General features: G+C 36.7%; 1 protein-coding gene across 3 annotated transcripts in view; it reads left to right on the top strand.

Annotated features, from left to right (window-relative positions):
* DIAPH3 (diaphanous related formin 3) overlaps positions 1 to 12515 on the top strand; it is a 475864-nt gene that overhangs the window by 133723 nt on the left and 329626 nt on the right. For all 3 annotated transcript variants that reach the window (XM_040623366.1, XM_040623355.1, XM_040623377.1), the window contains 4 exons: positions 4928 to 5002; positions 5093 to 5162; positions 9688 to 9824; positions 11879 to 11984. In XM_040623366.1, coding sequence (XP_040479300.1) covers positions 4928 to 5002; positions 5093 to 5162; positions 9688 to 9824; positions 11879 to 11984 — 388 coding nt within the window. The remainder of the gene's footprint in view (positions 1 to 4927; positions 5003 to 5092; positions 5163 to 9687; positions 9825 to 11878; positions 11985 to 12515) is intronic.

Here is a 12515-nt window from a genome sequence, read left to right as displayed (position 1 = left end):
GCCCTGATTAGTAACCTCAATTTCCTTTTTTATTTCCTCTTTTGCTATATCAGATAACCATAGCTTCTGGTGTTAGGCCATGGTATCTTTCTGGGGGCAGGGGTGAGATTACTCTGCCTACCACATAGTCCTAATGGTTTCCCATTGCCCACGACATTATATAGAATTTTTTCAGAAGCTCTTTCCTACCTTTTTGGTTTTATCTGATACAGCCTCCTCTGGTAGTCAGCAAAGGCCTGTCTTTCCTGTTTAATATGTTTGTACATATTCCCTCCGCCTCAGAAACTGCTCTTTCTCAGACTTATCCTTCAAGACTCAGGTCAGACCTCAGCGGCTTTGGTCCTAGGAGGGGTAGAGCCTTCTGTTCCCTTAGCACCACGATTTTAATACTTATTACGTTATGGAGATAATTTAGGTCAACATTTGTTTCACCCACTGGTCTGTGATCCTTTTAAGGACAGAGAACGTGTTCTATTCAGTTTAGTATTTGTCATACCTACTACAGTCTTGAGCACACAGTGAGCCCTTCCTAAAGGCTGAGTGACTTCATTAGTGAACACTTGCTTTAGTGGTAATGAAACATCACCCTTTGAGGTGCAGTCAATCAAGTCCTAGAGTGTGATAAGGACAGGGACTCTAGATTCCGCATCCTTGGTTCAGTATGGATAAGTACCAGTTCTGAAATCAGAATTGCTGTTTTTGGCACGAAGTTTGAGACAGGCTCAGTGATGCTGCCGAGGAAATGTCAAGGCTTTGTACCTTTTTCTCCATCTATAAAGTAAGGGTATGAGCCTGGGCATCAGCGGGCCTGGATGCTATTTCTAAGTGACCTTAACCTCTCTCTGTGTGTTCTTTTCCTTATATATAGAAATGGAAGGAGATTCAATTTTCAAACCATTGTTGAGTGCCTAGTCTGTTTCAGGTGCTAGGGAATTTAAAGACAAATTAGAAATGGTCCCTCTCCTCCAGGTGTATGTAACTGGTCAGGTTGCCCTTAGGATGTGGTAGGTTTATTCTAGCTCTGACGATCTGTGGTGCATTTGTCTTTCTCTTCCTGGGAGCATGTTTGGGAGGAGAGAGGGTAACTGTAGTCTGTGGGAAACCTACGGGGGTAGTGTTCCTTTGGCCAGGAAGTAAATCTGAAACCTGATTATTGCCTCTTCTGCTCAATGAGGTGACTGTATTTGCTTCATAAAGCCAACAACACCTAGGAAACCACTTTGCATACCTTTGATTTCATCCTGAGGAAGCAATAACTGAATTTCAAAGCCTAAGCTGCTTTGAACATTTATTTAAAGATGGTTTGAACATTTAATCCTAGAGACCTGCTCTCCTTTTCTCTCTCTTTTTTTTCTCCCCTTCTGTTACCTCTTCACCTCTTCTTTGCTCCTGCATTGAGCCCCCTACTAGGAAGTGCTAAATGGCAATATACTTAGAAGTTTTTTTTTTTTTTTGAAGCAATTAAAAGAGAAGAGTTTGATATTTCCTGTTATAGAATTTTAAGAGGTAGATTTTGTGTTAAATTAGTACTTAGCACATTACTTTTTGCTGTTTTAAAGCAATTTTTTCCCAATACAAATGACATACCAATCTCTCTGTCATTTCTATTCATGAAGAAGAAACATTTGCACAGTGCTCATTCATCCATGAATGCCGTTTGTAGTTAAACCACATAATGCCTGATGGGACTGTGCTGACAGGCACAGAATAAATAGAACAGATTTTGTTTTCTGAAGATTGATCATTTATAGATCAGTTGATTATTTTTTCTCCACGTTGCTGCTTACGTTGATGATGAGAAATTTTTTACTTTTGTAAGAAGCTATGGATTTCAATGAACCTCTGTCAGTACCACAGACCTACCTACTCAATATCACTTTTTATCTTGAACATCTTTTCCAGAAAAGATAAGAAGTAATATTTGCCCCTCATTTTAAAAATATTGCCGAAAACAGTAAGGGTGGGGGCCAAGGTTTGGAGAGAATGGGTTTGTGAGTGACAGCTTGTTAGTACAACTCCCTGCTGGCCTTGCAAATTTCTAAGAAAACAGGGAGCCTTTTTATGCAAATTTAATTTGTGTTTTAATATTAGTTTTCAATAAGTACTTTTACCAGCTTTTTATGTTTAAATGTTCTAGTGTTTCTTTGTTATCAAGCATCTTTGCTTCCTCCCCTGTGCCTTGTCTTACTTGGCTTGTTTTTGATGTTCTGTGAAATGTATAGTCTGACTTTCATTAGGTTGTTACCATTCTCTCTGATTCTAATGAGAAATTAATTCCTACTGTGAGTTAAAAGATTATAGTATAATTTGATATAATGCTTCTTTACATTCAATTGATTGTTTTATAGAGAATTAGTTCATATGTAATATGCATGCGTGGATGTAAATTTTATTTTAATGACTCACAATCTATAGTGCAGAAGAGTTATTTGGCGGGTCCAGAAATAGTTGATTTGAGGACTTCTGTGGGTCCCATTATTCTGGTTATAATTGTTATATTCAGGGTGATTAAAAAAAAAAACAACAACAGATATGTTCTATTAATCAGACCACAAGACTTAACTTGATTTATTTGGATTGATAGGCTTCCTAAATTTTATAGTGGGCTCCAACAGAAGCATAGTAAGTGAAACAAAATCTTTTGTTTTATTAACATAATTTAGAATTATTTTGGTATAAGGCAGTTTTAGGAATAGTGACTATTTTCCACAGTCATTGAAGGAGATAGCAGTATGATTAATCCTAAATCACTTATATTAGCCTTGGAATATCTTCATGGCTATACTTTGTATACAGAGATTGTTAAAAATTCACTTCAAACAAAATACTGAAGTCCTGCTGTGGCTAATGAACACAGGAGGGCCTGATGAGCAGAATCTGTCCACGTGTCTCGGTGTTGGCTCAAGTAACATTCTCAAATTGCTTTTTTTTTTTTTTTTTTTTTTAAAGATCTTGTTTGTCCATTTAGAAAGAGAGAACAGGGGAAGGGGAAGAGGGACAGGGAGAGAGTATCTCAAGCAGACTCCGCACAGAGCCCCACATAGGGCTCGATCTCACGACCCTGAGATCCTGATCTGAGCTGAAATCAGGAGTTGGATGCTTAACCCACTGAGCCACCCAGGCGCCCCTCTCAAATTACTCTTTATGTGTTTGATTTCAAGCTTCCCTGCTTCATTTAAAATAAGAATAAATACACGGAATAGGATGTCAGCAAGGTAAACGGTTCANNCAGATGCTGTAGGTGTTTCCATAAAACATGAAAGTGAGGCTTGAAATGCCTACAGGTAACCTGTGTGTTGGTGATAGTGGAGAGTAAACTCAACACTTTTGAAGTAGCATCCCGGTTTCAAAACACTGGCTTCTATTTAGGTTGTTTTCTTCACCTTCACTCTAATAGTGATCTTTAGGCTTTTCCTTTATAGGAGAGAATCAGAGTATGTTTGTTGCTTAAGTACATTCTTGAATTAGTTACTCACTGGCTTTCACTGGACAGGGAAGAGATGAATAAAATAGTTGATGAGAGTCTGCAATCTAAATGGCAAATTGCATTTTTTTTTTTTTTTTTTGGTGGTGGGAGGATTCAGATTCTGAATATTTACAGGTAAATAAGCTGTATTCACAAGTGTACAAATGAAGATGAATTTTTTTAAACAATATTATTTCATTTAAAAATGTTGTGTTTGGTTTTTATTGTTGTCATAGGAAATGTTCTGTCTTAAGAAGATGGTATTATATACTGGTATGTGACTTAAATGTGTTCTTCGTATTTAAGAATTGCTTTTAATTATTGGATGAAATTTTGCCCTTAAAGTTCCATTTTTCAAGGCTTACGCACAAAATCATACATACAAACATATATACAAAGAAATAAACCGTTATATATCCTATCTTTTCCTTCCTCCTGCTTTTTGGGAAACAATATATTCTTTATTGTTCAAAGGCTTTCAAATCACTACTGAAAAAATGTATTAATATTGAGGTAGTTTTTCTATAATCAAGGTGAGCTGTTGACTATTGGTGGTAGTGTCCTAATTATATTGCAGTACTGTGATTATATCATTTGGTTTATGAAAAGAGGTGGCTTGGTCAAGATGAATATATTCATTTAAAAATAACGACAAAGCTCTTTTAAAAAAATTTAATTTTGTAACTTGGGAAATTAACATTTGTAGAATGCATGTCAGTGGTTTGAGAAATTTTCCTAAAACATCTCTTTCAATGTCTTGAATTTTTTTTCAGCAATCTTTAGATCTGAGTCTTCCCTCTTTTTTTTTTAAATTAAAAATTTTTTTTTTAAAGATTTCTATTTATCTGTTAGAGAAAGCACGCACATAAGCGGGGGGAGCAGGAGGCAGAGGGAAAAGCAGACTCTCCACTGAGCAAGGAGCCCGATGTGAGACTCGATCCCATGTTCCTGGGATCATGACCTGAGCCGAAGGCAGGTGGTTCACTGACTGAGCCCCCCACGCATCCCTGAGTCTTCCCTCTTTTAATCTTGCCTGATTTCTGCTTTTAGGAAAATTCTAAAGTGAGTCTTATCCAGTGGTGTGTTGGTAAATGTTTAACAGCCAGCTCTCTGGGTGGGGGGAGATGCTCTGACTGGCAGCATTTGCTGATTTCTGTGGTGTAGTACTTCCAACATGGCAGATTCTAGCTACTAACACAATGGTGCTGGACACAGAGAACGAAAGCGATGGGCACAGTGAGCTCTCACAAGCTGGTTTATCCCATTGCTACTCTTCCTTTCACAAGTAAGATAATAAATCATGATTGATTTTGTACCTGGTGTTATTCTTGTATTTATGATTAGAACATGATAAGGGTAAAATATTTGTGACTATATTGTGTTGGGATATTCAAACTAGAATACTGACCATGTAAACTGCCTTTTGTTTTTTTTTCTTTTTTTTCTTTTCCTGTTTATCAGTTGGGTAGAAAGCTTTGGACGAGAGGGGCTTGGATTATTACTGGACATTTTGGAAAGACTGATAAGTGGCAAAATGTAAGTATATTGTTCATTTTTATTTTCAATTAAGCTACATTTGCCTGTCCAATTATAATTCTAATACTGATGTTTTTTATGCCAATGCAGACAAGAAAAAATTGTAAAGAAGAATCAGCATAAAGTCATACAGTGTCTAAAGGCTTTGATGAATACACAGGTATGTACATAGGTAATTATATTGTATTCTTCACCAGTTCTTAGAGAATTTTTATGAAATACAGTTGTGTATTAGGAATCTGCACTAAAGAGATGTACTGCTTTGATAAGCTGTTGAGTACATAATGGAAAAAATATTGAATTGTGTCGATTTCTAGTTTTGTATCAAATCAACCATCTCTCAACAGGAGAAACTTGGGGATGAATGGATCCTCTCGTGATGCTTAAATCCTCATGTGCACATTAATCCTCTCTTTCTACTCTCTTTTTTGTTCCCCTCTCTCTTCCTCCCTTCCTTCTCAAAGAATAGCATGAATAAGTTTTGAAGTCATACATGATAATTAAACGTGGTCTGCAGTAACGCTTATTACCAAAAAATCAAGTTGGAAAGACCGTTTTTTTAGTTTAGGAACTGAAATCTGCAATGAAATTAATGTGAACCGATAGGAAGCAGGTCCCAGAAAGGGAGGAATGGTGCTTAATGTAAGTAATACTGAGACCAAGGGTAATAGGGCGGGTCTGCAGAGCTTGCATATTTGAAGGGATACGTTAGAAGAGAGAAATAATGGAAGCTCCTAACTGAAGTCAGATGTATCTGACAGCATTTCCATTTTTAGTAGAATTTGTACTGTTAATTGCAGAAATTAGCTCTATCCCATGCCATGTCTTTAGCTTCAGCATCTAAACATATCTACCTCATGATGGGTGCAGTAATGATAGTGTTTTCATTGCCATTAGACAGCAGGAGTGGAATTTTACCTATGGTGTTAGGATGGTTTGTGTTTTAGAGCAAAACTGTCTATATATTTCTGATTAATTTTAGTTTTTAATATTTCACATTTTTAAAATAAGCCTTTAGAGGACTGACTACACACTCAAGTAATGGTACTTAAATTAACATTCATATTTCTTTTTATTAAATGTAGCAAAAAGTTATATTTTCAGATTATTTTTGTTTTATTTTTCAGCACTTCCTTGAGCTGAGTTTTGTTTTTAACCAATGAAATATTTTTTACCTCCCTGCCTTCTCTAGTCAGATAAGATTTTCAAGGGACTATCTGATATAGAAATCCTCTCTATGTTGTTATATATTCAAATATATTCTAGATTTGAACTCACAGTTCTGTAAGAATTAGATTTTAGGTACCGTGAGTAATCTTGTGGATCATTCTTTGAATTTGAGAATACCCATAATCAAAGTGAGGTGAGGTAGTATACAGAGGGTAATAGTGCTGCTTGGCTTGAGATTGAATTGGAGAGCGAGTAAAGCTTATGTATTTAGGTTCTAATTGATGTAGTGTGTCTCTTATAATAGACTGCTTTTGCTTATAGTTTGTATTTGTGGAGCTGGAATATATTGTTTGTGTTGATTGCTATCACCTGTGCCAATAAGAATAGAAAGTTGCTGATACTTGGAATTAGTATTATAATGTCTAAATTCTAAACTTAATAATATATGAAATAATTTTTCAGTAAAGACCCCCCCCCCCAAGATTGGTTGATGATTTTTCATTTATCTCACTGTGTGGTGTTTAAAGGAGTTAATTGAATGATGAAAAAATACAGGTCTTAAAAGAAAGTGGTACCTTATTAGGTACTCGTATTTGGTTATTAATATAATGAGCAAATCTGGTAACAGGTGGAAGTGAATATCCTATAATAAACTGGACTGATAAATATTTTCTATTTGGAAGAAGATTTTGAATATTAGGGGGAAACAAAAGGACGAGAAGTGAAATATATTTGAACTGAGAGATAATGAGAGCAGGGGCTTCATTTTGGTCAGTTAACTTTCTGTGTGTTGCTGTAAGGTGTGCAGCCGCAGCAAAGGTGCTTTGCCCCTGAGGCCAGCGCCCTTACCTTCACCCGTGTTCTCTTTGCTCCTGGAATGAGCTCACCAGAGGGAGTTAGCCACCATCAGTATTCATGGCCTGTTCAGCACCTACACAGGGTTTAAGGTCTTCCCCTTCTCCCACCGAACTCTTTTGCAATGGCTTGAAATTCCATCTATTAGGTAATAATAGGTCTCAGGTAGAATGCAGATGGAACCTGGCTTTAGTCTTCGGTTTAGAACACATACGTTTTCATATAAACCAGGGTGGGTCCTTGACATTCAGTAGAGAGACATCCTTAGACCTTCCAAAATTTGTCACTGCCTCTAACCTTATAATAGGCTTCATTTAATGCACTTTAGATGCTAGCACTGGTAAGTTGATGATTTCTCTCAGAATCCACAGTTTTTGTTGTGTACTGTTTTTTTTTTTTTTTTTTTTTGAAATAACTGAACAAGAGTAATTTTATTCAAGTAGGCAACAATTCTGCCTGTAGTTCTAGGTATGCAGTGGTGGTCAGCTGGCCTCATTCCAGCCTTAGAATGAGCACTACATGCTTTTGTGTTAGCAGAGTCAGAATACCACTGATGATGGAGCTTTTGGAGGTTAGGGGGTGCTAGTCAAAACTATGAAATCCGAGAATGCTCATATTCTGCTCTCCACACGAAATGGTTTAGAGCTGGAGGGCTCCGCAGAGAAGGGAGGTAGTATCGTCTGGAGGAAATCGGTGTGCCTTGCCTTGAGTAAGTTGGAAGAGCCCCCGAATTCTGATTCCAGAGGTGCGGGCGTTGGTTAAGGACGTCTGGGTAGGTGGGAAATGAAGGGGAAATGCTTCACTCAGTCCTCAGGTTTCTTAGGACAGAGCCAGCCCTTTGGTACTTGGTAATCATTGACTGATTGACTTTTTGAATTGGATCTAAGTGGTACCTTATAAGCTTCTGACAATTCCCTGGAATGATTATCAAAGAATATTGTGGTCCTGGGGGAATGGGATAGGCTGGTGATGGGTGGTAGGGAGGGCACGTATTGCATGGTGCACTGGGTGTTATACGCAACTAATGAATCATCGAACTTTACATCAAAAACCAGGGATGTACTGTATGGTGACTAACATAATATAATATAAAAAAAATATTGTGGTCCTTGGCCCCATGCCTGTATTCTCTTTCTTTGTTTTCAGTTATGAGACAGCCCAGGGCATCACGAAAGTGATCATTTCCTGGCTGGTTTTGCTGTCTATTTGTAAACTTTTCTCTATCACCACTAAGAGGGAGAAGTCTCTCCAGAAAGCATATCCTGGGGCCCTGGGCCCTCCTGCCTGTGCTGCTTCCTTTGTACCTGTGTTCCTTAGGTAGCGGTATAAAGCAAATGCGGTATTTCAGCACACTGTAACGGCTTCTTTCTATAAATGGAATCTGCGAGATAGGAAAATTATAAATAAGATTTCATACTCACAGCATTTGAGTCTAAGCTTGTTACAGATTTAACTTTGATACTTATATCTAGTGTTAATTTTGAGTTGAGCCATAGTTCATAGGTCTGTAATTGGGATTAAGGTCCTTTTTTTGCGTTCAGTAGTAATTCTAATCAACCAATTTCTCACTCTTTGGAAGGATCCTCTGGGATGCATGGAAGATAAATCGTATCATTTTATTGCTTCTATTTATCCTCTGTTATTTGATACTTATCTTCCATAGATTGTAAGTGGGCCCTAAGAGATGTATACATCCTTAAATCAAAACATGAAGTCATTAACATGACTCCTTATCTTCTAATTGGATGTGACATCCTAGCAGTAGCAAACAAACTTTATCCTTAGCCAGCATCATCCCATTTATATAATGTGTTTACAACTGCATTGTCTTTCCGATGATAAAATATCATTCTGATTAGAATACCTGTGCTCCTCATGGCAGTTTCTGCATGGTATCTGCCCAAGTCATCTTTCAACTCGTGCCCATCTTAGGAACTCAGTGCTACTCTCTAGGTCTGCACTGAGTTATGTGGTTGCCACATGTGGCTGCCGGGCACCTGAAATGCGGCTTGTCTGAATTGAGGGGTTTGTAAATAGAAAATAGACACTGGATTTTGAATACTTAGAAGAAAAAAAGGGTAAAATAGCTCATCAACAAATGTTTTATATTGATTATGTTGAAACGATCATATTTTAGATATGTTGGATTAATTTCATTAAAATTTTACTTTTTGCTTGAAAACTTGACATTGCACCTGTGGGTTCTCATTCTGTCTTTGTGGGATAGAGTTGATCTGTGTGTTTCCTTGTGGTAGTGTGTCCCTCACCCACCTTCCTTCCCAGGAAAGCTCCTCATGCCCTCAGGGCCTGATTCAAAAATGGACTGTTCATTTTGTCTGTTTCTGTTGGGAAATCTCAATTTTCCTCACTGCTTCTCCCTTTCTCCATTTGGTTACTTATCTCTCTTAATAATTATCAGTCCTACCATTGTAAAATCAACTTTGAGAAGTTACTTATATTTGGTTGACTCTCCTACTTCTATGAATTTTTATTTAAAAAAAATTTTTAGAATGTTGTATATTCCTTATATTTTCTGGCTTTTACTAAGTGTAAAAATATCCTGTCAACTTTTTAAATAATTATGCTTCCTCTAGGGTGCTACTTCCTCCCCTCCCCAATAAACGGCTAACATTTAACGTTTTATTTCCAAAATGTTATAGTATGGCTTGGAAAGAATTATGAGTGAAGAGAGGAGTCTTTCTCTATTAGCCAAAGCCATCGATCCCGAGCACCCGAGTATGATGACAGATGTGGTGAAACTCCTCTCTGCGGTATGCATTGTAGGAGAGGAAAGCATGTGAGTCTTCTCAACTCATTTCTCTAGTTATATAACAGTATAATTTGATTTACTTAATGTTTTCATTATTCTATTTTAGACTGGAATTTACTGTTAATAAATGAATACTAAAGCAGCTGATTCAGATTCATAATTGGCTAAACAGAAATGTTTGAGTAATAATGATCTCTCAGTCAACATAGTAGTTATAGGCTAACATGTCTCTATGAAAACTGTTTCTTCATCTTATTTATTTTAAACTGTTCTGAATTCAAACCTTAAATAAAAATTCTCAATGAAGACTTAAAAATATATACAAATGGATTCTGTTTCTTATGTATTTTTGTTTTTCAGATAGTTAATTCGGACTCATGTATAGTCCCTTATAAAAGCAAACATTGTATATTTGAAAATCTATTTGTAAGGGAGATTTTAAAAGTGCAATATGAAATAGTAGTACTTTACTGGTCGAAGGTACAGAGTCTTTGACCATAGAGTACATCCTGGAATTTTAAGCTTTAAAGACATTATCCACATGTGTTAGGGTTGTAACTAAAAGACCATCACATACATATTAAAAGATAATTATAAAGATAAGTTGTTTTTTTTTTTTAAGGTTGGGTTACTTATTATAGGATGCATTTAAAAATTAAATGCCTTTTAAAAAGGCTAAAGATAAGGGCACTTGTGATAAGCACTGGGTGTTACATGTAAGTGATGAATCACTAAATTCTACTCCTGGGACTGGTATCACACTATGTGTTAACTAACTAGAATTCAAATAAAACCTTGAAACAAAAACCAAACAAATAAAAAGGATAAAGATAGGAAAAAACTGAACAACTAACAGAACAAAGAGAAATAGCTTTTTCATAAAGGCTAGGCAGAAGCCTGTAAGCGGAACCTCCAGCACACATTTGAAAATTGTCCTTGTGCTGACCTTGCCGGGGCTGGGTTCTGTTGGGCTGCCCAGTGTGGACGAGTTGGAGAGTCTGCAGGCACTCCTCAGGCCTTGCCCTCCGTGGTGTATCCATGGATGTCCCCAGCGGCAGTCCCAGCACACCAAGCCAGGCACACACCTTCAGCACGTTCCCTTTCCCATTTTCAAAAGACCCTGTTATTTGTATTGCAGAACCCGAAGTGTTTATTTAATGCGACACACACGATGCTGCTTGTGCTCCGCCTTGGCCTTTCTCCCTGTCCTCCTACTCCATCCTTCTCTTCCTCCCTCTTTCCCTTCCATTTCTCCTGTCTTCTCTTTTCCCTCTCCCTCTCCCTCCCTCACCACTTGTTCTTTCCTTTACCTCTTCTTGTCCCTCTCCTTCCCTCCTCTTTTTTACCCTCTTTTTCCTCCTCTTTCTTCACCTTCCTCTTCCTCCACATCCATATTTATTATTTCTTGACTTCATAACAGGTTATCAAAATGATGTAAATAATGTTTACTGTCTACATGTCTGTGTCTACAAACTGAGTTTCTACAGTATACCAGGTCATGTTAACACACTGTTCTTTAAAGGAGTAGCAAGTGTAGTTCTTGTGCAGCCATTATTTTTTATGTTTGACTATAAATCCTTACTACTATGTATTTTTGGCTACCAGACTTCTTTATACTTAAAAGGAAGGAGAGTGTAGTGGTTAAGAATGCCGAGACAGTGCACACCACACAGACTGTCCGATTTCAGATCCTTACTCCATTTAGGAGATGTGAGACCTCAGACAAATTGCTTAACTTTTCTCTCCCTGTGTTTCCTAATCTATAATAAGGGATGATACCTACTTCTTAGAACTATATACATTAAAACGAGTTAATATTTGTAAACTGGTTTAAATAGTGCCTGATGTGTAGAAAGCACTTGATGAGTGTTTGATAAATAACCCTCATCATAGGGTTATTAGGAATAAATGAATAAAAACATGTAGCTACTACTTGATACATGCTATGCACTCAGTTAGTTTTTAAAATGTTGCTGCTTACCTAGGAGTAGTGATTCTGGAGTTCAGTAGATCAAGCAGTTGTATTAAGGCATTGGATTATTTAATTTCTGCAATTTAATTAATTTCCAAATTTCTGATAGCCTTGAAGAAGTTTTAGAAGCTTTAACATCAGCTGGAGAAGAAAGAAAAATTGACAGATTTTCATCTATTGTGGAAGGTCTCCGGCACGATTCAGTTCAACTGCAAGTAGGTTTCATGTATAATCCTACACACTGTTTTGTAACTGTTTGCTGACTGGCTTATATTCAAGTATGAAACCCTGCATGTCATCTAATATTTTATAACATTTCAAATAATGTATAGAATTCTAATAGATAATACATCAGATAATATATCATAATGGATCTTACGTATGTAACTTGGCACGTATCTATTATTATTTCCTTAGGTTACTTTCCTAGAAGCTGTCTTACTAGAGATCTGTGAAATATGTAATTACAGCCCATGAACTGTTTATTCTTTGTTACTCTCATTTGTTGATTGTTACAAATTTTAAGAAGTTTTGGCAATTAAGTGAATTATGGCTTTTCACTGATTTATTAGTTTGTATATCATAAAAGTTGAGAGTTTACATGAATAATAATGAGACCAAGGTACACTAAAATTTTCAAAGATATTTAAATATTTCAGTGTTCCTAGACAGTCACTTTTAGACTTAAAGATTATATTGTCCAAATTGCATAACTAATATTCATTTAATTTCTTTTTTTTTTAAGA

The sequence above is a fragment of the Ursus maritimus genome, unplaced genomic scaffold (assembly GCF_017311325.1).
Source record: "Ursus maritimus isolate PB19 unplaced genomic scaffold, ASM1731132v1 scaffold_10, whole genome shotgun sequence".
Classification (NCBI taxonomy): Eukaryota; Metazoa; Chordata; class Mammalia; order Carnivora; family Ursidae; genus Ursus; species Ursus maritimus.
This window is presented reverse-complemented; position numbering and strand designations above follow the sequence as displayed.